Here is a 23,788-nt window from a genome sequence, read left to right as displayed (position 1 = left end):
GCTAAAAATCCGCAAAAACTTCTAAAATTTTAGGGTTTCAATCCCTTTATTAATTGGAAAATGGGTGTGAATTTTTTCTCAAAAAAAAATAAAAAAGAGATACAGTAAGAAATAAATAAAAACAGGGAGAGGGGTGATGAAAACACGCTCTATTGATAATGGAGCAAAAAAGCAAAAATTGCTCATTTTTAGGTGAAAAATATGGGATTTTAAGGAGAGGAAAACGCATTTCAGACGGTTTCGGGATCAGAACATCGATAAAAAGTACAGGAAATTGGCAAAAAACAGTTTTAATTCCACATTTTGATCAGTCCATCCCATCCGGCTGTTATCATTCGACTCTTCTCATGAGGATGCCAGAGCGCGGCGATACACGTGTTCTCATGGGCTTTCCATCTGAAAAATAGGCAAATTTAGAGCATTTTGGAGCATTTTAGATCGATTTTGGACAATTTTCGGGTTATTTGAAGCAAAATTCAGTCATTTTAAGCCAATTTTAAGCTTTTTAAGCCAATTTTTGAGCGTTTTTCGACTAGAATAGGTGGATGTTAAGCCTATTTAAGACCTATTTTCAGCTAATTGTGGACTATTTCAGGCCTGTTTTAGGCTTATTTTAGCCATATTTTGATAAATTTTAGGTTGATTTTTTGGACCATTTTAGATCAATTTTAGGCAATATTGGACGGCTTCAAGCAAGTTTTGTATCATTTTTTGACAATTTTTAGGCAATTTTCAGATGAGTTAAAGCCATTTTAGTCAATTTTAAGCTATTTTTAAGCCAATTTCGAGTCACTTTAGGCCGGTTTCGAGTCATTTTTGGTCTACTTTGGGTCATTTTAAGCCTATTTCGAGTCATTTTGAAACTATTCTAAGATCATTTTAGGACTTTTTCACGTCCTTTTTGGCTTATTTTGAGTCATCTGAAGCCTATTTTGCGTCAATTTGGCTAATTTTCAGGCCCGAATCTCAGAATCTCAGAATTTCGGAATCTCAGAATCTCAAAATTACTGAATTTCAGCATCTCAAAATTTTGCGAAATTCGAAAATTAGAATTTCTAAGAATTTCCGATTTCCAGAATCTCAGAATCTCAGAATTTCGGAATCTCAAAAATTTGAAAATAAGAATTTTCATAATTTCAGATTTCCAGAATCTCAGAATCTTGGAATCTCAGACGCTTGGAACCTCAGAATCTCAAAATGTCAGAATTCTGAAACTTCAGAATCTCGGAATCTTCGAATCCTAGAATCTCCAAATTTCAGAATTCTTCGAATTTCAGAAGATCCATTTTTTAGCCGTTTTCAGCCATTTTCAGCCAAATTTCCATGAATTTTCAGCCAAATTTCCATGAATTTTCAGCCAATTTCCGCCCCCCCCCCTTTGAAATTTCACTCACTTCCCAACAATTTTATGTGTTCTCCAGTCCCAAATGAACAATTTTCCATCGGCATCTCCAGAAATCAGGAACGATTGATCCGGCGAAAAATCGATATTGCATGCGTATCCGGCGGCATTGTGTCCCCGGAACGCCTTCTTTTTCGAGAATCTCAGCTTATCGTCGACCAGCTGGAATAGGACTATACGGTTGTCCATGCACTGTCCAACGACCCATTTGTCTGAAAAAATCGGGATTTTAGGATCGTTTTGAGCCATTTTAGGCCAAATTTGGGTCATTTTAAGTCAAATTTAGACCATTATGAGCCTACTTTTGGACAATTCAAGCCTAATTTGGACCAATTTCAGACAATTTTTGGATCATTTTAGGCTTAATTTCGGTCATTTTAAACCTTTTTTAGCTTCATTTCTGACCAAATTTAAACTATTTCAGTCAATTTCGGGCCATTTTCAACTGATTTTGGGCCTATTTCGGGCCATTTTGAGCCATTTTGGACCATATTAAGCCTGAATTGAAGAGATGTTCAGTCAATTTTCAACTTATTTTCAGTCAATTGCGGGCCATTTTCAACGGATTTCTTGGACCATTTTTAGGCCTATTTTAGGCCATTTCAAGCCTAAATTGGATTATTTAAAGTATATTTCAGAACGTTTCGAATCTAAAAGGCACCATTTTAAGCCTAATTTGATCCCATTTTGGCCAATTTTCAGTTTTTTTTTTCAAATTGATATTTTGTATCATTTTAGCCCGATTTTAGACTGTTCCCAGCTCAATTTGGACCATTTCAGCCCGACTTTTGACGATTTTCGGCCTATTTTAGACCGTTTTCAGCCAAATTTGGCCTATTTCTGACTCATTTTCCCCCCAATTTCCATCACTCACCATTGGGACTTTTGGTCATCGTCGGGATAGCATGAAGTCCAACGTTTTGGATGAGTTTCGTGTCCACCGGAATCTCCCATTCCCAAATTCGCACTGATTTATCGTCGGATGTCGATGCGAAACGGCGATTTTTGTCGAAGAATGTGATCGAGTTGACTGCCTGGAAGGATCGGGGAAAAATAAGCTCATTTTTGACCTATTTTGACTCATTTTGGATCGATTTTGGACCATTTTAGGCCAAATTCGAACGCTTGTAAGCCAAATTTAGACAATTTCAGGCTCATTTCGGACTATTTTAGGCCTATTTTGAACCTTTTCTGACTCATTTTAGACCATCTTGAGTCAACTTTGAATCATTTTAGACCTATTTTAGACCACATTTAGACCTTTTGTCAGGATCATGTTGGACCAGTTTCGGGCGATTTTGAGCTAATTCTGGGTCACTTTAAGCCAAAATTGGACTATTTCGTACTAATTTTGAGCCCAAGAGAGAATTATACATCGTTTTCAGATAATTTTTGGTCACTTTAAGACTCGAAATTCAGTGATTTTTAGGCTATTTTCAAGCGATTTCTGGCTAATTTCTGAGAGCTATTTTCAGTCAATTTTTGGCTCATTTTGAATGTTTTAAGCCTAATTTGGGCCATTTTTGACTGATTCTAGACTAACTTAAGGCCGAATTTGGATCATTTCGAGCCAAATTTGGTATATTTTCAGCTTATTTTTGACTATTTCAAGCCATTTTCAGTCAATTTCAGCCAATTAAAAAAATTACCTATTGTTCAGCTGTTAGTTTCAAGCTATTTTTAGGCGAATTCTGGTTCATTTTAAGCCATTTTTCGACAATTCAGGCTCATTTTCAGTCGATTTCAAGCCAATTTGTTAATCGAAATTGACCTACTGCTTAGCTTATTTCTAGTCAAAAATAACTTAAATTTTAGATTTTTAACTCAATTTTCGCTCATTTTAAGCCAATTAGGCCTATTTTAAGTCAAATTTGGACCATTTCAAGCCCATTTTTGGCTCATTCTAAGCCAAAAAAAAAAATCCAAAATCCCCCTACTTGCAAATGCCGATCATACTCCTGCACAATCTCGCCGGATCTCGAGTCCCATTGAATAATCTTCTTATTCTGCATTCCAACCAAGAACATATGATTCTTATCGTCATCCGGGTGGTATTTCAAGCAGTACGGTACGTGTCCCGTATGGAATCTCTGCTTCACTTGTCCCGTTTCCGTATCCCACAGCTTCACGTATCGATCGAAAGACGCCGACAGGAATTCCGTGCCTTCATTGTTGAAGGCAACCTCTCGAACTGGCAGCTTGTGTCCAGAATACGTTCGGACCACCCTCTGACGATCGTAAACCTCCCATAGCTTGATTTTGGTGTCCATTGAGCACGAGAGGAACAGATGGGCACTTTTTGGGAACCACTGGAGGAAGTTGACGCCCTTGTTGTGTCCCCGGTACGTGTGCACGAGCTTCTTGGGCACGAAACAACGCTCTGGGCAGTAGTCTTCGCGGAGGTTGACACCTGTGAAGCTGGGTGGCACCAGGAACGAACGTCCTTGATAGTCCTCGGCTTCTTTCACTGCAAAACATATGGATTTTGGGGGTTGAAATTAGAGGATTTTAGGGCTGCAATTAGCCAATTTTAGGGTTCATATCAGCTATTTTTGTGAGCTGAAATTTCGGAAATTTTGGTATCAAAAACTACGATTTTTGGGCTGAAATTGATTAGTTTTAGGCTGAAAATCCATGGAATTTGGGGCTGAAATTGATGATTTTCAGAGTTAGAGTAGGAGTTTTTGGGCTAAAATTGTCAACTTTTCGACTGAAACTGATGATCTTGAGGACCTGACTTTTTTTTTGTTGATGAAATTGACGGTTTTTCGGATCGAAATCAGCGAATTTTGAGCTGAATTTCACGATTTTTAAGGTTAAAATCAGATGTTGAATTCTGGGCGAAAATTACTGGATTTTAGAGCCAAAATCAGGGAATTTCGGACTGAAATTGACGAATTTAAGCGTAAAATTGATGATTTTTCCGATCAAAAGCGGAGTTTTCAAGGCTAAAATTCCAGGCTTTCAGAAGCAAAATTAGTGATTTTTTAGCTAAAATTGATTGTTTTTGGGGGTGAAATTAGTGTGATTTTTCGGGTCAAAATCATCAATTTTGGGGCTTAAATTGATGATTTCAGAGCTGAAATCAGTGAAATTTAAGATAGAATCAACGATTTTTCGGGTCAAAATCAAAGATTTTGAGCGGAAATTGATGATTTTTAGGTTCGAAATCTGGGATTTTCCGTCGAAATTCAGCAATTTCGGGCATAATATAGCCAATTTTCCGCTTAAATTGATAATTGACAGGGCTGAAATCAATGATTTTCTAGTTGAAAATGGCAATTTTCAGCCGAAATTTGTGCATTTCAGGGCTGAAATCAATGATTTTCAGATCTAAAAAAAGCAAAAATTTGCTGGAAATCATCTAATTCTTGAGATAGCCTCCTAGGATCTACAGTACTTTTTTAAAGCGATTTTTGAGCCTCAAAACTCAAATTTTCACGTTTTTCAGCATTTTTTCAGCAACATTGAGGCTTAAAACACCCAATATCTCTCCTCTCCTTAGGATCTTTTTTACGCCTTAAAACCGATTTTTGCTCCGGAATTCGTATTTTTGCAATCTTAAGCAATTTTTCAGCAAAATTCAGAGACTTGAAAACGCAAAAAAATCCTTTCTAAATCGGAAAAAAATGTGTAAAAACGCCAGTTTAACCGATTTTAGAGCCCTGGAACTTGAATTTTAGCCATTTCCAGTCGATTTTCAGCCCTCAAACCCCCAAAATCCAGCCATGGATCTCAAATTTTTTCGATTTTCAGCCTTTTCCAGACTCAAAAAACCCACAATGAAGCGTGGAGCTCTCGTCAGCCATCTGCTCACTATCCTCCTTATCCTTCTTGAATTTCCTGCTCTTTTCCTGTCGTTTCTTCACAATTTCATCCATTTGCTTCTGTAGTTCCGGAGATGGCTTCGCCACAGTCTTCTCATCCGCAAATCTGCTCCATGGTCCCGTATATCCATCAACATCGGCCGAATCGTCGTTCCGCACCCTCTTCCGCTTCTCACCGCCCGTTTTTTTCGACTCAAACAGGGAAACGCCTTTCTCGGTTTCCGCTTTTTTGACATCTCCAATGAATTGCGTCGTGCCGGTCTCTGCTGTGGGGTTCTGGGCGTATCCGAGGGTGTCGAAACTTCGAATTTCACGATTAAAATGGAATTCGTTGAGATGGGCGGGCTCGACGAAGCCTGTCAGTGTGTTCTTTTGGGATCGTTGTTGTTCGGATTTGAACGGATTCACTGGACCAGACTGCAATATTTTAACGATTTTTGTGTTTTCATGGATTTTGAGCAATTTTTCACGAATTTTGAGCAATTTTTCACGAATTTTGAGCCATTTTTCATGGATTTTGAGCTATTTTTCATGATTTTTGAGCCATTTTTCATGGATTTTGAGCCATTTTTCATGAATTTTGAGCAATTTTTCATGAATTTTGAGCAATTTTTCACGAATTTTGAGCCATTTTTCATGAATTTTGAGCCATTTTTCATGAATTTTGAGCCATTTTTCATGAATTTTGAGCAATTTTTCATGAATTTTGAGTCATTTTTCATGGATTTTGAGCTATTTTTTAAAATGATTTTTGAGTCATTTTTCATGAATTTTGAACCATCATTTTTGGGCAAATTGGCGATTTTCCCACAAAAAATATCAATTTTGGGCGAATTTTCGTAATTTTCCGCTGTTTTCAAGTCAAAATTTTTATTGTTTTTTAGGCTGAAAATGAGGATTTTCCGCCTAAAATTGATGTTTTTCGCTTGAAATTCGTCAGTTATTGTCCAATTTTTGAAAATTGCTTCGTCAAAATCAATAGATTTGAGTCGAAATTCTCAATTTTTGAGCCAAAACTCATGATTTTTCACTAAAAAAATTCTAATTTTGGTCCGATTTTCGTGATTTTTAGATCAAAAAACGCAAAAAAAAGAGCATTTTTGACCCGAATATGATGACTTTTGGCTTAAAACCGGTTAGAATTTTTGTGAAACGTTCTATCCGAAATTCATGAATTTCTGGGCAAAAATCAGCAATTTGTGCCCGATTTTCGTGATTTTTAGATCAAAAAACGCAAAAAATGAGAATTTTAGCCAAAATTCTTGATTTTCTGGCTTAAAATCGTGATTTTTAGTCATTTTTAAGCTATTTTTTGAGAATTCTGGCATAAAAATTATCGATTTTTTGGTGAATTTTCGGTCCAAAATCTTCATTTTTCTCTCAAAAACCAGTTTTCCCTACCTCCGCCTTGAACAATTGCTCAAATTTCGGGTTCGATTTAATTTCCTTGGTCTTCGGGTCCACAATGGCGACTTCCTTGATAACACTCTTCGATAGAACGTCTGGAGCCATCACAATGGCTCTCTCGGCCGATTTTCCGTTGGAAATCTCCATGTCATCTTCTGATTGCTCACTATCACTCATACCGTATGCCTGGAGCGCATCCATCGTCTGAAAACGTGGAAATTTCAGCAATTTTCGATTATTTCGCAAAAAATGGACAAATATCAAGTGTATCACTACTACCAGCACTATTCTCCGGATCATTACGATCTCTATTGGTCCTATTTCGGGCTTGGTCTCATTTTCTTGGTATCAATTTCGATTCCCCTGTACCTACAACACACTGCGACTGGAGATATGCCAACTGGAGAGGCAATAGGTGCTGAGAACTATGTACAATGGCATTTGGAGCAGGAAATTGCTCAGATTAAGGTAAAAACTCGAGCTAGAAAGGGCAAAAAGAAACGGAAACGGGGATCGGTAGGGAAAATCCTCTTTTTGGGAATTTTTGAGCCTAAAATTGAATATTTTCAGATTTCCACTAAGGAGGACTAAATTTTATTGAACTTGATTCCTTTTTATTGCATGAATAAAGCTTTAATTTGTTTAAAATCGTTGAAAACTTTTAGAAAAAGTTTTACACCAGTAAACCCGATTTTCCGATCAAAAACTATGGGTTTCGGGTGAATTTGAACAAAAATAATGTCTCCAAAGACGTTTTTCACCTAAAAACCACTAAAAAACCCTCAAAAACAGCCAGGAACCCCCTGAAAAATCAATTTTCGCCTGAAAAATGGCGCAATTTTTATTCGAAAATATTTTTGTGCGGTGGGGCGCACTTGCATACCGCTGTCGAAAATCGCCGATTTTCCACGATTTTTCGATATTATTTGGGGTTTTCAATGGATTTTTCGGGTCAAAAAGGCTAATTTGATGTGTTAAAAATGATGGAAAATTTTATTTTATCGAAAATGTCGGTTAAAATCTATGAAAATCGATTTTTTCCCAAAAAATTGATTTTTTTAGATTGAAGCCCGGAAAAATAAAAAATAACGAAAAACAAGACCACGAGTCTGTATGAGTCATCATAAGCAGTATAAAAACATCCGGTTTTCTTTCTTTTTCTTGTTTTTCCTCATTCTCTTAACGATTTTGCAAAAAGTTCCAGATTTTTTTGTTTTTAGCTGATTTTAGGGAGAAATATGACCTAATTTTAGCGAAAAATGACTCTTAACCGCTTTAAAGTGGTCAATTTCTTTGATTTTCCAGAAGAAAAACATTTTTCGAAAAAAAAAATGTTTTTCTCAAATTTTCAAATTCCAGGCACCATGGAGAAGCCGTTCTGCATCAAATTGGTAGCCACCCAGATGAAAAAGCTTTCCGAAGACGTCATTATTCTCTCAAACAACGAAAATTCGCCCGTCGAGTCTCCAGAAGAGCATCCAGAAGACGTCGAGCTTCTGACGTTCGTTCAAGTCTACGAGGAGCTGTGTAAATTCATCAGAATGTTGGGGAAAATCTTCGAATTCGTCGAGAAGGACGTTCGTGAGAAAATCGATCTTTTGAAGGAGTTGCATTCGTCGAATCCTGACGGCTATAAGACCATTATTACAATGGTTTACAGTGAAAAATCGATGGATAAGAAGGAGAAGGAGAGTGGAGCAATCGCGATTTTGCATTTGAATCGGTGAGAAAATAGGCTTGAAATGACTCGAAATAGGCTTAAAATGACCCAAAGTAGACCAAAAATGACTCGAAACCGGCTTAAAGTGACTCGAAATTGGCCTAAAAATAGCTTAAAATTGACTAAAATGATCCAAAAAATCAACCTAAAATTTATCAAAATATGGCTAAAATAAGCCTAAAACAGGCCTGAAATGGTCCAAAATTAGCTGAAAGCAGGTCTTAAATAGGCTTAAAATGGTCCAAAATCAGTCAAAGTAGCTCCAAACAGGCTTAAAATGGTCTAGGTTGGGCTTAAAATAGCCAAAATGCTTAAAATAGTCAAGCCTTCCAAAACTGGCTCAAATTGTCCGAAATTGCCTAAAAAGTGGCTTAAAACCCCCGAATTTCTGCCAAAAATGCCCGCAAAATCTCCAAAAAATGGTCTGAAACAGTCCGAAATTGTCTAAAAATGACTCTAAAAAGTCCAAAATTGTGCCCAAAATGCCCAAAATTTGTGTTTTTTTTCCCGAATGTGGCCGAAAATGACTCAAAAATCACTTTAAAATTGCATAAAAACAACTAAAAATTGTCATAAAGTGGTTTTAAACCATTGAAATTACCCTAAAATTGCTTAAATTCTCAAAAATCCCCATGTTTTCAGCGCTCTCGAGTTCATTGTGGAGTTCATGTACGCGGCGGTGGCCGCTTCCAACGACGATAGTATCGCGAAAATCTGCAAGGAGTGCTACGATGGAACATTGGCGAAGTAAGTCGAAAATCGCTTGAAATATACTGAAAATAGGTCCGATTTCGATAAAAAATAACCGAAAATCAGTCTAAAATAGTCGAAAAAATCTGAAATTTGACTGAGAATTTTCGAAAAAATTTCGAATTTCAACGATTTTATAGCTGGAAATTTCCAATTTTCAATAATTTTTTAAAAATTTGCGATTTTTAAGGTTTTTACTTTGGAATTTTTGCACATTTTAAGCTGAAAATTCTCAATTTTCCATAATTTTTTAAAGCTGAAAATTTCGATTTTTAGGCATTTTTCGGCTTCAAATTGCATTTTTCAATATTTTTAGCTGAAAATTCTCAATTTTCCATAATTTTCAGGTAGAATTTCCAATTTTTAGGCATTTTTAAGCTTCAAATTGCATTTTTCAATATTTTTAGCTGAAAATTCTAAATTTTCTATAATTTTTTTGCTGAAAATTTCGATTTCTAGGCATTTTTAAGCTTCAAATTGGATTTTTGAAAAATTTTCCACTTCGAAATTTCGAATTTTCATGACTTTTGAAGCAATGGAAAATGTGAATTTTCAGAAATTTTCAGTTAGATTTTTCTAATTTTTCGCTTTAAAATCCTCAATTTTTACCCATTACACGCTCTCCCACAGAACATTTCCGAACTGCAAGTTAATTTTTGATCTACAGAAAAAAGTTTGGCGCGATCACAATTGCAGGTCTAAAACCATAATTTCAGAATTTTTTATCTGATTTTGTGGAGTTCCAAGATGATTCAAATGATTCTAAAAAATTAATTAGTGGTTATAGATTCATGTATGGTCGTTTTCCGGAAGAAAAAATGTCAAAAATGGTCATTTTTGAAAGTTTTTTACAGAAAAAATCTATCTCCTCTTTCAGTTTTCGACATTTCCAGGAGTCCTATAGCTCAAAAAAACCGCAATTATTTTCTCTACATTTTCTATGGATGAATTTTTAATTCGTCTGATAAAACTTTTTTTATAATTCAAAAACCTCATGGAACTCCACAAAATCAGATAATATGTCTTCAAAACTATTTGCAAATCTCAAAATTTGGCCTAAAATTGGCTAACATGACCCAAAGACGGTCTAAAATAGTCAAAAATCAGCTGAAAATGGTCGAAAATCAGCTGAAAATAATCCAAAATTAACTGAAAATGATATAAATTTGACTGTAATTGGCTCAAAATCAGCTCAAAAATGGTCTAAAATCAGCCTAAAGTAGTCCAAATCCAGCCGAAAATCGGCTTAAAATGCACCAAAATAGGCTTAAAATGGTCTAAAATCACCCTAAAATGATTCAAATTCGCCCAGAAAACGAAAATGGCTCAAAATTCATGAAAAATGGCTCAAAATTTACAGGAAATGGTCCAAAAATCATGAAAAATGGTCCAAAATTCATGAAAAATGGCTCAAAATTCATGGAAAATGGTCCAAAATCCATGAAAAATCCATGAAAAATGGCTCAAAATTTTTGAAAAATGGCTCAAAATTCATGAAAAATGGTCCAAAAATCATGAAAAATATGTCAAAATCCATGAAAAATGGCTCAAAATTCATGAAAAATGGTCCAAAATCCATGAAAAATGGGTCAAAATTCATGAAAAATGGTTCAAAAATCAGGAAAAATGGTCCAAAATCCATAAAGATTGGCTCAAAATTTTCGAAAAATGGTCCAAAATCCATGAACAATGGCTCAAAATTGGCCTAAAATGATGCGAAATTGGTTTAAAAAACTATAAAATCTCAAATTCCTTCAATTTTCCAGACACCACCCGTGGATCATCCGTACCGCTGTGAAAGTGGCCGTCTACACGCTGCCATCGCGTGATAAAATGCTGGAATACATTCGAGGAGACCATCCAGACGAGTCTCTGATTCGAGGCCATATCGATGACGTCGTCAGCCATGGAAAACTGGTTCATGCCAGAATCAACACCATCTACACCGTCCATGAGCTTCATAAGATTGCCTAGAGGATTCTAAATACTCGTTTTTTGCCTTTTTTTGTCTGAAAATATGTCTAAAAATGACTGAAAATGACTGAAAAACCCCTTAAATCCCCTAAAAATCTTCGAATTTTCATGATTTTTTCTAGCTAAAATTTCAATTTTCGAGAATCTTTTCAGCTAAAAATTTCGCGTTTTCAGCCATTTTCAGTCATTTATATCCCTCAAAATCGCCTCAAAATCATGTTAATATGTACTTTTTTCTATTGTATTTATTGGACTTTTCACCCATTTTTCACCGCATAATGTGCCTTTTTTTCACCTCCCTTTTCCAACGCATTTCAAACACTTTTTCGAGTTTTTCCCCCTTTTTTCCTTGCCTTTTTCACCCCAAAATTCCGATCGAATCGATATAAAAATCACTGATTTTTCCCCGGTTTTTTTTCTTCGATTTTTTGTTGGGTTTTTGACCCATTTTTACCTTTTTAAACCTATTTTTTTCGCTATTTTTGTGCTAATTTTTCCAGAATTTTTGCTCAATTTCAGCGAAAATTTTCAGATGGAAAACGCTGAGCGAATCGAAGTGACACTCGTCGACCAGCCCTATTCGAATTTGGTCATTTCGCCGAATAATGGGTAAAAATTGAGGATTTTAAAGCGAAAAATTAGAAAAATCTAACTGAAAATTTCTGAAAATTCACATTTTCCATTGCTTCAAAAATCATGAAAATTCGAAATTTCGAAGTGGAAAATTTTTCAAAAATCCAATTTGAAGCTTAAAAATGCCTAGAAATCGAAATTTTCAGCAAAAAAATTATAGAAAATTTAGAATTTTCAGCTAAAAATATTGAAAAATGCAATTTGAAGCTTAAAAATGCCTAAAAATTGGAAATTCTACCTGAAAATTATGGAAAATTGAGAATTTTCAGCTAAAAATATTGAAAAATGCAATTTGAAGCCGAAAAATGCCCAAAAATCGAAATTTTCAGCTTTAAAAAATTATGGAAAATTGAGAATTTTCAGCTTAAAATGTGCAAAAATTCCAAAGTAAAAACCCTAAAAATCGCATTTTTTCATCTTAAAAATATTGTGAATTTTCCGAAAAAAAAGTCTGAAATTCCAGAATTTTCAGCTAAAAAATTATTGAGAATTGGGAATTTTCATCTATAAAATCGTTGAAATTCGAAATTTATCCGAAAATTGCAATTTTTACAACTATTTTTTTTTTCAAGTTTCAAAACTTAATTTTCATTTTTTGGCTCTGGCCAAAAAATACAGTTTTTTTTCCACTAAAATCCACCAATTTTCCCCCATTTTCAGACTGAAAATTTGCCGAAAAAACCTGTTTTGCCCGATTTTTCCGATTTTTGGCTCTAAAAAATCCTAAATTTTCCACCGAATTTCCAGCATAATTGCCCCCCATTGTCAGACCTAAAATTCGAATTTTTCAGCAAAAAAAATCCTAAAATCGAAATTTTCAGCTTAAAAAAAAATCAAAATTCCGGATTTTTGAGTTTCAAAAAACCCGAAAATTGAAATTTCTAGCATAAAAAATCCTGAAAATCGACATTTGTGAGCTCAAAAACCGTAAAATTCGAATTTTTCAGCGAAAAAATTCCTAAAATTGAAATTCCAGCTTTAAAAAAATTTTAAAATTCGAAATTTCCAGCTCAAAAATCCAAAAATTTCGAGGTTTTCGGTGGAAAATTTCTGAAAAATTCAATTTTTGGCTCTCTGAGCTCCAGAAATTCCCAATTTCCCCCCACCTATTTCCAGCCTCCTCTCCGTCACCACCGGGACATTATGCGAAATTCGATATCTGGAAAAGAGCGGCGCTGCTCGCCAACTTCTCAAACACGATTCCAACGTCGTCGCTGCGTTTTTCCAGTCGGAACATCGTCTGATTACTGTAACTGAGAATGGAGAAGTTAGCGAATTCGAAGCTGGCGAGAGAGGATTCGAGAAGAAGTCGTCGAAGAGGGTTACGGCGTTTCCTGTGGTGTAAGTAGCTAGAAATAGGGGAAAATGGGTTGAAAATCGTCCAAAAATGACCCTAAAATAGTCTAAAATGACTGGAAATGACCATAAATAGCCTAAAAATGGTATAAACTGACTGGAAATGGTCCAAAATGGCCTAAAAATTATCTAAAATTGCCCAAAAAATGGCCTAAAAATGGCCGAAAACTGAAATTTGACTGAAATTACCGTAATCCCTAATCCAAAAAAACGTTCCCGTTGAAAATCAAAAGCTACAGTAATCCTACAGTATCCTATGTAACATAGGCTATGCTGTTGAGCAGTTTTGAGGACGCCTACAGTACCCTGAGCTTCGTTTCTTATGAACTACAGTAATCCAGAAATTTCACTTTTCTCTCCTAAACTACCGTAATCCCCTACACAAAGGTCAATAGAACATTTGACTACAGTAATCCTACAGTTTCCTAGATTGCAGTTTTGAAAGTACAGTAATCCAGAAAGCCAATTACGGTAGGAATCTAGAATATCCACAGTAATCCCTACTTAAAGGTCGATAGAATAGTTTACTACAGTAATCTTACAGTATCCTAGATTGCATTCTACCAAAATACAGTAACCCATTACGGTAGGAATCTAGAACATCTACAGTAATCCTACAGTGTCCTAGTTTGTATTTTTTTTTCAAATTACAGTAATCCAGAAAGACAATTACGGTAGGAATCTGAAATATCTACAGTAATCCTACAGTATCCCCCAATTGCTGACTCTTGGGCTACAGTATAGGTAAAGTACAATATCTGAACTAGGTTACTGTATTCCTGGATCATCGTTCCTACAGTAATCCTTCACTAGAATTACGGTAGTCCAACGTTACAGTAATCCTACAGTATCTAACAGTATCCCTGGTTACTGTAGTCTATGTCTAGAGAGCTCGAAATCTCAAAAATCATGCTACAGTAATCCTCTAAAAGTACAGTATCTGAAATAGGCCACGGTAGTCCTAGATCATCGTACCTACAGTAATCCTTCACTAGAATTACGGTAGTCGAGCAATCCTACAGTAGCCCTACAGTATCCTTGAATCCTCTAACTTTCAAAATCACGGCAGATAGTACTCCCAAGAAGTTGTCGAGCTACAGTAACCCAATCCAAAAACTACAGTAATCCTCGTCTAGAATTATTACGGTAGTTCAACATTACAGTAATCCTACATTATCTGCAATCGCTGACTTTCTGAACTACCTTAGAGGCTACTGTAGTCCAAAATTACAGTAATCCTCTAACTTTCAAAATCACGGTAGATAGTACTCCCAAGAAGTTGTCAAACTACAGTAACCCGATCCAAAAAGAAGCTAGAGTAATGCTACAGTAATCTTACAGTATCCCTAACTGCTGTATTTCCCAGATTACGGTAGATATTATCCCAAAGATCCAAGGCAATCCTCAGCTGTAGTGAAGGGCTACAGTAACCCAAAAACTACAGTAACCCAATCCAAAAAGAGGCTACAGTAATCCTCTAAAATCTACTGAACTTGTCCTATTTTCAGCTGCGCCTTCGCCCAAAAATCGTCTTCTTCTGATACTTCGAAAGATCTCGAAATCTGGTTGGTCGTTGAGAAAAGTGCCGACGTCACGTCATCTAAGAACGAGAAGACGTACGACGTCTGTGTAATCGGTGCAAATGGATCGTTTTTCAAAGTGCTCGAAATCCCGTCCGACTGTCGAAAAGAGCAAATTTCGATCGAAAATCGGGTGGTTTCGTATGCCCACCGTCTGGATGTTCATTCGATCGTTTTGAAGGACGTCGACTTTTCAGTCATCAAGGAGACCAAGTTTACGGCCAAAAATGGAGGACATGGTGAGGGATTTTTGGGCTGAAAATGCTGAAAGTTAGACTGCAAATGGCTGAGAAATGATTCAAAAATCGTAAAAAATCGACCAAAATTGGTTAAAAATCAGAAAATTTGACTGAAAATCGACTTAAAATGAGCCAAAAATCACCAAAATTCGGATTTGGGCGCCTAGGATTGCTGTACTTTGGAAACAAATTCAATCTAGGATTGTTAAGGGTTACTGTACTTCACAAATCTGGAATCGTGGATACTGTAGGATTACTGTAGCCAGCTGTTCCCTAGATACGATGGTCCAGGACTACAGTAACCCTTGGGATACTGTAGGATTACTGTAAGCTGAACTACCAGGAGAATTAGCTACGGGAATTCAGAACTACAGTAACCTAGCTCAGATACTGTACTTTTAGATACTGTAGCTCAAGAGTCAGCAATTTGGGGATACTGTAGGATTACTGGGAATATTTTAGATTCCTACCGTAATTGGATTACTGTACTTTGAGAAACTGGAATCGAGGATACTGTAGTCAACTATTCTATCAAACTTTTGTGTAGGGATTACGGTAGTTTAAGATTCGGTGAGATTCCTGAAGTACGGTAGTTGATGAGAAACGAAGCTAGGATACTGTAGGATTACTGTATCTTCGAAATTCAGAAAGTTACTGTTACGAGATTTTAAAACTACAGTAACCCACAGATGATGTAGTTTAGAAGTCAGCAATCTAGGGTTACTGTAGATCTTGGTAGCTTCTGCTATTTTGAATCTACCGTAACCCTATGAGCGATTTTTATTGTATTACTGTAATTAGAGATACTGTAGGAATACGGTAGGATTTCGCAGATATATTTTTTGTAGTTTGGAATTACTGTAGCTCACGATAAATGTAATCTAGGATACTGTACGATTACTGTAGCTTCGGAATTTTAACGGAAAATGTTTTTGGGATTACTGTAGTTCGCAATAAATGTATTTTAGGATACTGTAGGATTACTGTAGTTTTGAAGGTTTCTTTTCGAAATTAAAAATCTAAGATAGCTTTAAAATTGAGAATACTGTAGGATTACTGTAACATAGGAATACTGTAGGATTACTCTAATTTTGGGCGCTTTTTTCGAAATTAAAGATCTAGATAGGTTACTAGTTATGGATACTGTAAGATTACTGTAACACGATAGCTTCAAAATCTACACTTTGAGGATTACTGTAATTCCAGAAGGCGGACCACCTCATGAAATCGAACGTCTCGCTTCCAATGGAAATTATCTGGTGGCCGCAATTTCGGACGGTCGAATTCTCCAATGGTCGAACCTCCGATCGGCCGGCGTCTCGGACACCCATCACCGTATTCATTGGCACAAAGTGGGAATCCACGTGGCAGTCACTCAGTTTGGAAATGTGCTCTCCGCTGGAGCAGAATGCGTCCTGGCTCGACACTCTAAAGGACAGAAGGAGCCAACGAAGCTGCCAAGATTGGCTGCGCCGGTGACTGGTCTGGTGTTGTCAGACGACTCGTCCACGTGTGCTCTTGTCATGGGTAAGGGATTTGTAAAAAAAATCAGCCAAAATTCGAATTTTCGGATTTAAATTGATTAAAAATCGCTATTTTCAGCTCAAAAAACCCGATTTTCAACTTTAAAAAATTGGTTTTTTTTCTGTCAAAAACTCCCGATTTTCCACTTAAAATGGCTATTTTCCGTTGGAAATTGCCCGAATTTCGCATTGAAATAGCTATTTAAAAAGGCTATTTTTACCCTAAAATCGATAGATTTTTACTCTGAAAATCGAGAATTTCAGGCTGAAAATTGACGAAATTTCGAGATAAAAATTCTTATTTTCAGCATAAAAATCAAGATTTTTGACCTAAAAATGGCAATCTTGCAGCCTAGAAACGACTGATTTTCCGATAGATTTTTGCTCTGAAAATCGTGAATTTGAGCCTCAAAAATGGCTATTTTCGGCATAAAATAGCATCGAGTTGATTCAAAAAATCGCTATTTTCAGCCTAAAAATCTCCATTTTGACTCTGAAAATGACGATTTTCAGCCTAACAATCTCCATTTTGACTCTGAAAATGACTGTTTTCAGCCTAAAAATCTCCATTTTGGCTCTGAAAATTACTATTTTCAGCCTAAAAATCTCCATTTTGACTCTGAAAATGACGATTTTCAGCCTAAAAATCTCCATTTTGACTCTGAAAATGACGATTTTCAGCCTAAAAATCTCCATTTTGACTCTGAAAATGACGATTTTCAGCCTAAAAATCGAAAAATCGACTGAAAATGACCATTTTTTAAGCTTAAAAATCACAGTTTTTCGCTTTTGAAATAGCTTTTTTTAGCCCAAAAAAACCCCCAAATTTCGTTTTAAAAATCGCTATTTCAGGCCGAAATATCCGTTTTTTACCCAAAAAATTCTCAAAAAAAAAAAAAAAAATGCTGAAAATTGGCGATTTTCAGCCAAAATGTCACCAAATTTTACTGGTCAAAAATTACTTTTTATTTCTTCTTGAGTTCTGTGAAATCTACACTGTTTGCTCACTTTTCTTGTGAAAACAACAGTACACACATCTTGTTGATCTATGATGAGCAATCGGTTGTTCCTGAGAAGATCCTGAGAAATTCGTCACTTTTTTGATCCAAAAAATCCGCATTTTTGGCTACTACAGTACTACACAGGACTACAGTAATCCTAGAGAAAAAAATCCTAAAAACTAATTTCCAGAAGACAACTCAATTCACACGGTCCTCCTCGCCACGATGGCCATCAAATCGTTGGTTTCGACGCTGGAATACTGTCCGAGATCGTTGAATACCGTATTCTGCAGGTTAGGAGAAGGATTACTGCAGTTTTTGGGTTACTGTAGCCCTTCACTACAGCTGAGGATTGCCTTGGATCTTTGGGATACTATCTACCGTAATCTGGGAAATACAGCAGTTAGGGATACTGTAAGATTACTGTAGCATTACTCTAGCTTCTTTTTGGATCGGGTTACTGTAGTTTGACAACTTCTTGGGAGTACTATCTACCGTAATTTTGAAAGTTAGAGGATTCAGGGATACTGTAGGGCTACTGTAGGATTGCTCGACTACCGTAATTCTAGTGAAGGATTACTGTAGGTACGATGGACTACCGAAGCCTATACTGTCCTTTTAGATACTGTAGCTCAAGAATCAGAAAAAACTGGGGGTATACTGTGAATTACGGTAGATATTGTAGATTCCTACCGTAATTGGATTACTGGATTACTGTACTTTGAAAACTTTCAATCTATGATACGTTAGGATTACTGTAGCCAACTATTCTATCGATCTTTCTGTGGAGATTAGATTATGGTAGTTGAGGATTCATTGAGATTTCTGGATTACTGTAGTTCATGGGAAACGAGGCTAAGATAGTGTAGGATTACGGTAACCGAAGTCCTCAAAGGCATAGTTTTGAAATCAAGAATCCAGGATGCTGTAGGGTTACTGTAGTTTTTCAATTTTTGAAGCTTGGAACTTCGATGCTAGGATTCTGTAGGCGTACAGTAACCGAGGTCCTCGAGGACTGCTAAATCCCATTTCCAGCTTTGAAAGCAAGAATCTAGTATACTGTAGGATTACGTAGTGTTATCCACAAAAAACATTTTGCGGTTACTGTAGTTTATAAAAAAAGGAAACATGTAGGAGTACAGTAACCAAGGTCTTTAGAAAACTGTAGGATTACTGTAGTTTTCTAGTTAAACTGTATGTCATTAAAAAACGAAGCTAGAGTACTGTAGGATTCCAAGGTCACCTCAAAAATCTAGCTTTCTAATCAAGTATTTAGGATACTGTAGGATTACTGTAGTCAACTATTCTATCGAATTTTTGTGTAGGGATTACTGTAGTTCAGAATTCAGTGGGATTCCTGGAGTACTGTAGTTTGTAAAATACTGAGATTGGATACTGTAGGATTACTGTAGTCAACTATTCTATCGAATTTTAGTGTAGGGATTAATGTAGTTCAGAATTCAGTGAGATTCCTGGAGTACTGTAGTTGATGAGAAACGAAGCTAGGATACTGTAGGATTACTGTATCTTCGAAATTCAGAAAGTTACTGTTACGAGATTTTAAAACTACAGTAACCCACAGATGATGTAGTTTAGAAGTCAGCAATCTAGGGTTACTGTAGATCTTGGTAGCTTCTGCTATTTTGAATCTACCGTAACCCTATGAGCGATTTTTATTGGATTACTGTAATTAGAGCTACTGTACCTTTTCTAATAAATCGATTTTTTCCAGCGACCCCCTTCGCCCACGAGACATCGTTATGAACGGAAAACCAGGCCATATCCAATGGTTCGACGCCGCCACCGCCTACACTCTCTCAAAAATGCACGTAACTCTGGAGAATACAATCGACGGTGATATGTCGTCTCGTGGCATCAAATGCGCATTCCGCGACGTTCTTACTGTAGCGTTCACCCAAAAACTCGTCGCTACCATCGAGAAATTCGTCCATTTCGACGGTGAGAATCATTTGAGATTCTGGAAACGAAAGGGTAACGCAACGGATACCGTGCTGGTCGCATCGATTGCAGTGCCGAAGGATGTTGTCATGGTTGCCACGTGTCAGACGCCAGCTGCGTCCAGATTTGTGGTAAGTACAGTAGATTCTTGATTTAAAAGCTGGAAATAAGGATTCAGCAGTCCTCGAGGACCTCGGTTACTGTACGCCTACAGAATCCTAGCATCGAAGTTCCAAGCTTCAAAAATTGAAAAACTACAGTAACCCTACAGCATCCTGGATTCTTGATTTCAAAACTATGCCTTTGAGGACTTCGGTTACCGTAATCCTACACTATCCTAGCCTCGTTTCCCATGAACTACAGTAATCCAGAAATTTCAATGAATCCTAAACTACCATAATCTAATCTCCACAGAAAGATCGATAGAATAGTTGGCTACAGTAGGCTTACAGTATCCGAGATTACGATTTTTCCAAAGTACAGTAATCTAGTAAGACAATTACGGTAGGTCTAAGACATCTGGAAACTATCGTGTTACAGTAATCCTACAATGTCCCCAATTTCTGCTTGTTTCCAGAACACAATCATCACCGCGTCGACATCTGGAACCCTCAGCGTTTGGGATTATACTGAAAAAGAGGTTCTAGAAGACATGGAACGGTCTAGGAATTGGCAAGAAACCGAGATTCGCGACATTTCAATGATTCAAGCAGACGGAAAATTCGTCAGTGCTCACGGACAGCATGCAGTGCTCTGGAGTGTCAAAAATGTGAGTTTTCGTGGGTTAGATAGGTAAAATGGCCTTTTTTAGCTAAACAAATGACTGGAAATGGTCCTCCAGAATAGCCTAAAAATCATGAAATTCGTCCAAAATGACCTAAAATTAACTAGAAAGCCTTGAAGAATTATATTAAATCAGGTGAAACTCGTTGAAAAGGACCTCGTGAAGGCTCAAAATTGGTCGAAAATGGTCGAAAAATAGCTTTAAAATTATAGAAATCTTGAAAATGACCCAAAATTGACCAGGAAAACCCCTAAAAATCAGCTGAAACTCGCTGAAAATGATCATTTTTCCAGATGAAAATCATCGACGTCCTCAGCTGCGACGACGACATTCTGAAGGTCTCCTTCGCCGCCGACGAACGTCATCTGATAATCTCGACGAAGAAAGGTGTGATCTGCTGGGACACCCTCTGCCTTTTGGTCGTTTGGCGCATTCAACAACGCGTTGGAATCCATGTGGGCTACACTGGATGCTACGCTCTCGATGGTCCACAAGTGATGAAGTTCGACGCGGAGTCTGGAAGAGTCCTGGAGACGGTGCAATTCTCGACGCCCGTTGAAGAGTTGATTGTGGTGGAGAAGAGACAGAATGCTATCGTTTATGTGGCAAAGACGGCCAAGGTAAGAAGGTCTTACAGTAAGATTGGAAGATTCTGGTGCTGAAAATTACGGTTTTCAATCTGGAAACGGGGAATTTGCAGGATGAATATAGCTGAAAATCTATTTTTTCTAGTCGAAAATTGTCAATTTAAGCCGTTGTAAAATGAGCATTTTCAGCCCAAAAAATGGTCTAATTTCGTCTAGAAAATCGCTATTCTCAGCCTAAAAAATGGCTAATTTCGGCCTCGAAAAATAGTTATTTTCAGCCATAAAAATTCATTTTTAGCTGAGAATTGATCGAATTTCGTCCTGAAAACACCGCTATTCTTATTGTTAGCCTTAAAACTCAAATTTCAGCCAAAAAATGGTTATTTTTAGCTTGAAATCGACCAAATTTAGAACTGAAAAGACCGATTTTTGGTCTTAAAATTGACCATATTTCGTCACGAAAAACCCGCTATTTTTAGCCCGAAAATTCATATTTTCAGCTTAAAATTGACCGATTTTTGTTCTGAAAATCGCTATTTTCAGCCAAAAATTTCCAGCCATTTCGACTTAAATTTGACCATTTTCGGTCTAAAAACGGATTTCTAGAGCATTCTAGAGTCTAGAAATGAGAGACTACAAACTACAAACTACAATTTCTTCCAGGGAATCCTATGCAATCGGCCGAGAAAAATCAAGCAAAGCGGAAAATCCAACGGCGCCGTCACCGACCTAAAAACGCCATTCAGCCAGCTGGCTCGTCAGAATTCCACGACGACGACTCCAAAGTCCACGTCATCTTCTGGAGACCAACAATTCGTTCGTCAGCCACGCCCCGAAGCGGCCCGCCTGTTCGCTGGACCCGTCTATCAGCTGCCACCAATCTCATTCATCGCCCCGTTGTTCATTGAGAAGTCCCTGCTTCCACCACCTGTTAGATCATAGAGAGATGGTTCTGGAATGGTCTAGAAGGCTCTAGGACTCTCTATAATTGTTTTGCCTGTTTTTTTTGTTGTTAATTTTCCAAAATTTCAAAAATCTCGTTGTTATCCTGAAATGCTCCAGAATGTTCCAGAAATTTCCCCTTTTTTTTTGAGATACCAATATTTTCGCCACTATCCTGAGTGCTTCAGAATGCTCTGGAATGTTCTAGAATGCTCCGGAATGCTCCAGACTGTTCCAAAAGGCTCTAGAATCTTTTAGAGACTTGTAGAGATTTCTGAAATCTTGAAGACGCTTCTAGAACGTCCTAAAGCATTCAGAGCTCCAGGATGCTCCAGAATCTTTCTAGACACTTCTAGAATCTTGAATTTCTTGAAGTTCATATCCCTAGAGATGCTCCATGAGCTTCTAGAAGTCTCCAGAATGTTCCAGTATGTTCTAGAATGCTCCAGAATGAGCCAGAATGCTCTAGAATGCTCCAACATATTCCAGAAGCTTCTAGAACATCTTAGAAGCATACATTTTTGAAAATCCGCCAAATCGATGTCTCGAAAGGTCCCAGAAGCTTCTAGAATTCTCTAGAACGTTCTAAAGCGTTTCTGAATCCATTTTTTTTGTCTAGGAGCTTCTAGAAAATTCTGAATCATCATGTTTTTGTTGTTATTGTTTCTCCCTCTTTGTTTTACTTTTTTCATTTTTCCCCCTCCCCACATACACACATTGTTATGCGTATGCTTTTTTCCTTTCCCCCCTCCCTACCGTACCCCTCCTCCCTCAATTGTTGTTGATTTTTTTCTCCCTTTTTTCATTTTTCTTTTGATCTGATCTGAACAGTTTTTGTTTCTATTTTCTGATGTTTTCATCCAATTTCAGAAATTTCGAAAAGCTCAGAAATTCGGGACATCTGAAAATCTGGAGATTCCAATAAAATGGGAACCCGAGATTCCTGGAAAATTTAATAAAAAACATATAAGAATTTTTCGGATTTTCGAAACATCGAAATTCGGAAATTCTGAGAATTTGAAAATTCAGGAATTTTGAAATTCGGATATTCAAAAATCAGGAAGTCCAGGAATTCAGAAATTTAGAAACTTTGAAATTCAGAAATTGAAGAATTCCAGAAATTCAGAAAGACAGAAAAGCAGAAATTCAGAAATTCAAAAAATTAAAAATTCAGGAATTCAAAAATTCAGAAATTGAAGAATTCCAGAAATTCAGAAAGACAGAAATTCAGACATTCAGAATTTCTGAAATTCAGAAATTCCGAAATTCAGAAATTCCGAAATTCAGAAATTCAAAAGTTCGAAAAATTAGAAATTTCAGATTTTTTGAAATTCAAAAATGCTGAAATTGAGAAATCCAAAATTGGGAAACTCAGAAATTCGGGGAAATTTTGGTACTTGAAAAATTTGAAATTCAGAATACCTGAAAGCAAATATTGAATTTTTGAAAAACCCTGAAATTTTAACGATGCGATTCATAGTTTTCAGAAATCCAAAGAGTTTTTCAGAAACGTCTGAAATTCAGGACTTCCGAAAAAAGTCAGAATCTCTGAAAAAAAAATAAAAATGATTATTTCGTTTTTTCAAATCTCAAAAAAAAAACGTATGCAATAGTTTCGAGTTTTAGCTTTTTCAGAGACTTTCCGAGACTCAAAAATATGAAAATTTGAAATTCGAAAAATTTCAAATCCGTCCGACTTCCCCTGCTCCCTATCTGACTCTTTTCCATACTTGTAATTCGGGCCTTCGCGGGCCCTGCCATAACTTCTTTCAAAATCGATATTTTCAAACCAACTAAATCAGGTATGATAGAGCTCTACGAGTACTACAAAACGGTATTATTTGGAATACTGTATCTTGTCTATGAACAGAGTTACGGAGCAAAAGGAACAAAAAAAACAGGCCGGGCACTGCGAGAAAAGCGACTTTACAACCTGTAACTTTGTTCATAGACAAGATACAGTATTCCAAATACCGTAATAGAACGACACCCGGATCGTCCACTTTGAGCCTATATATCTCACTTCTTTTGAAAGATATCAAAAAGTGTTAACTAGTAAAATGTTTATCAGGGGGATCCTCTAGAGTCGACCTGCAGGCATGCA

At 36.7% G+C, this 23,788-nt stretch overlaps 2 protein-coding genes across 2 annotated transcripts; one reads left to right on the top strand and one right to left on the bottom strand.

The window, feature by feature from the left end:
• Window positions 1–290: 290 nt before the first annotated feature.
• Cbr-prp-17 lies at window positions 291–6,837 on the bottom strand (the record flags this gene model as incomplete). The annotated part of the gene is made up of 6 exons (XM_002646504.1): window positions 291–396; window positions 1,395–1,614; window positions 2,277–2,436; window positions 3,340–3,869; window positions 5,184–5,646; window positions 6,631–6,837. The coding sequence occupies 6 exons, from the start codon at window positions 6,835–6,837 to the stop codon at window positions 291–293; spliced, it is 1,686 nt and encodes a 561-aa protein (XP_002646550.1).
• Window positions 6,838–8,000: 1,163 nt separating this feature from the next.
• Window positions 8,001–21,684, top strand: CBG20406 (the record flags this gene model as incomplete). The annotated part of the gene is made up of 13 exons (XM_002646503.2): window positions 8,001–8,359; window positions 8,999–9,103; window positions 10,873–10,958; window positions 11,581–11,689; window positions 12,830–13,054; window positions 14,578–14,888; window positions 16,095–16,415; window positions 17,603–17,705; window positions 19,145–19,506; window positions 19,803–19,875; window positions 19,912–20,140; window positions 20,449–20,775; window positions 21,406–21,684. 13 exons carry the CDS (start codon window positions 8,001–8,003, stop codon window positions 21,682–21,684), a joined length of 2,889 nt encoding a protein of 962 aa, XP_002646549.2.
• Between the last annotated feature and the right edge of the window lie 2,104 nt (window positions 21,685–23,788).

Source organism: Caenorhabditis briggsae (assembly GCF_000004555.2).
Source record: "Caenorhabditis briggsae complete genome, chrI, whole genome shotgun sequence".
Lineage (NCBI taxonomy): Eukaryota > Metazoa > Nematoda > Chromadorea > Rhabditida > Rhabditidae > Caenorhabditis > Caenorhabditis briggsae.
Note: the sequence above shows the minus strand (reverse complement) of the source record. Positions and strands in the feature narration are given on the sequence as shown.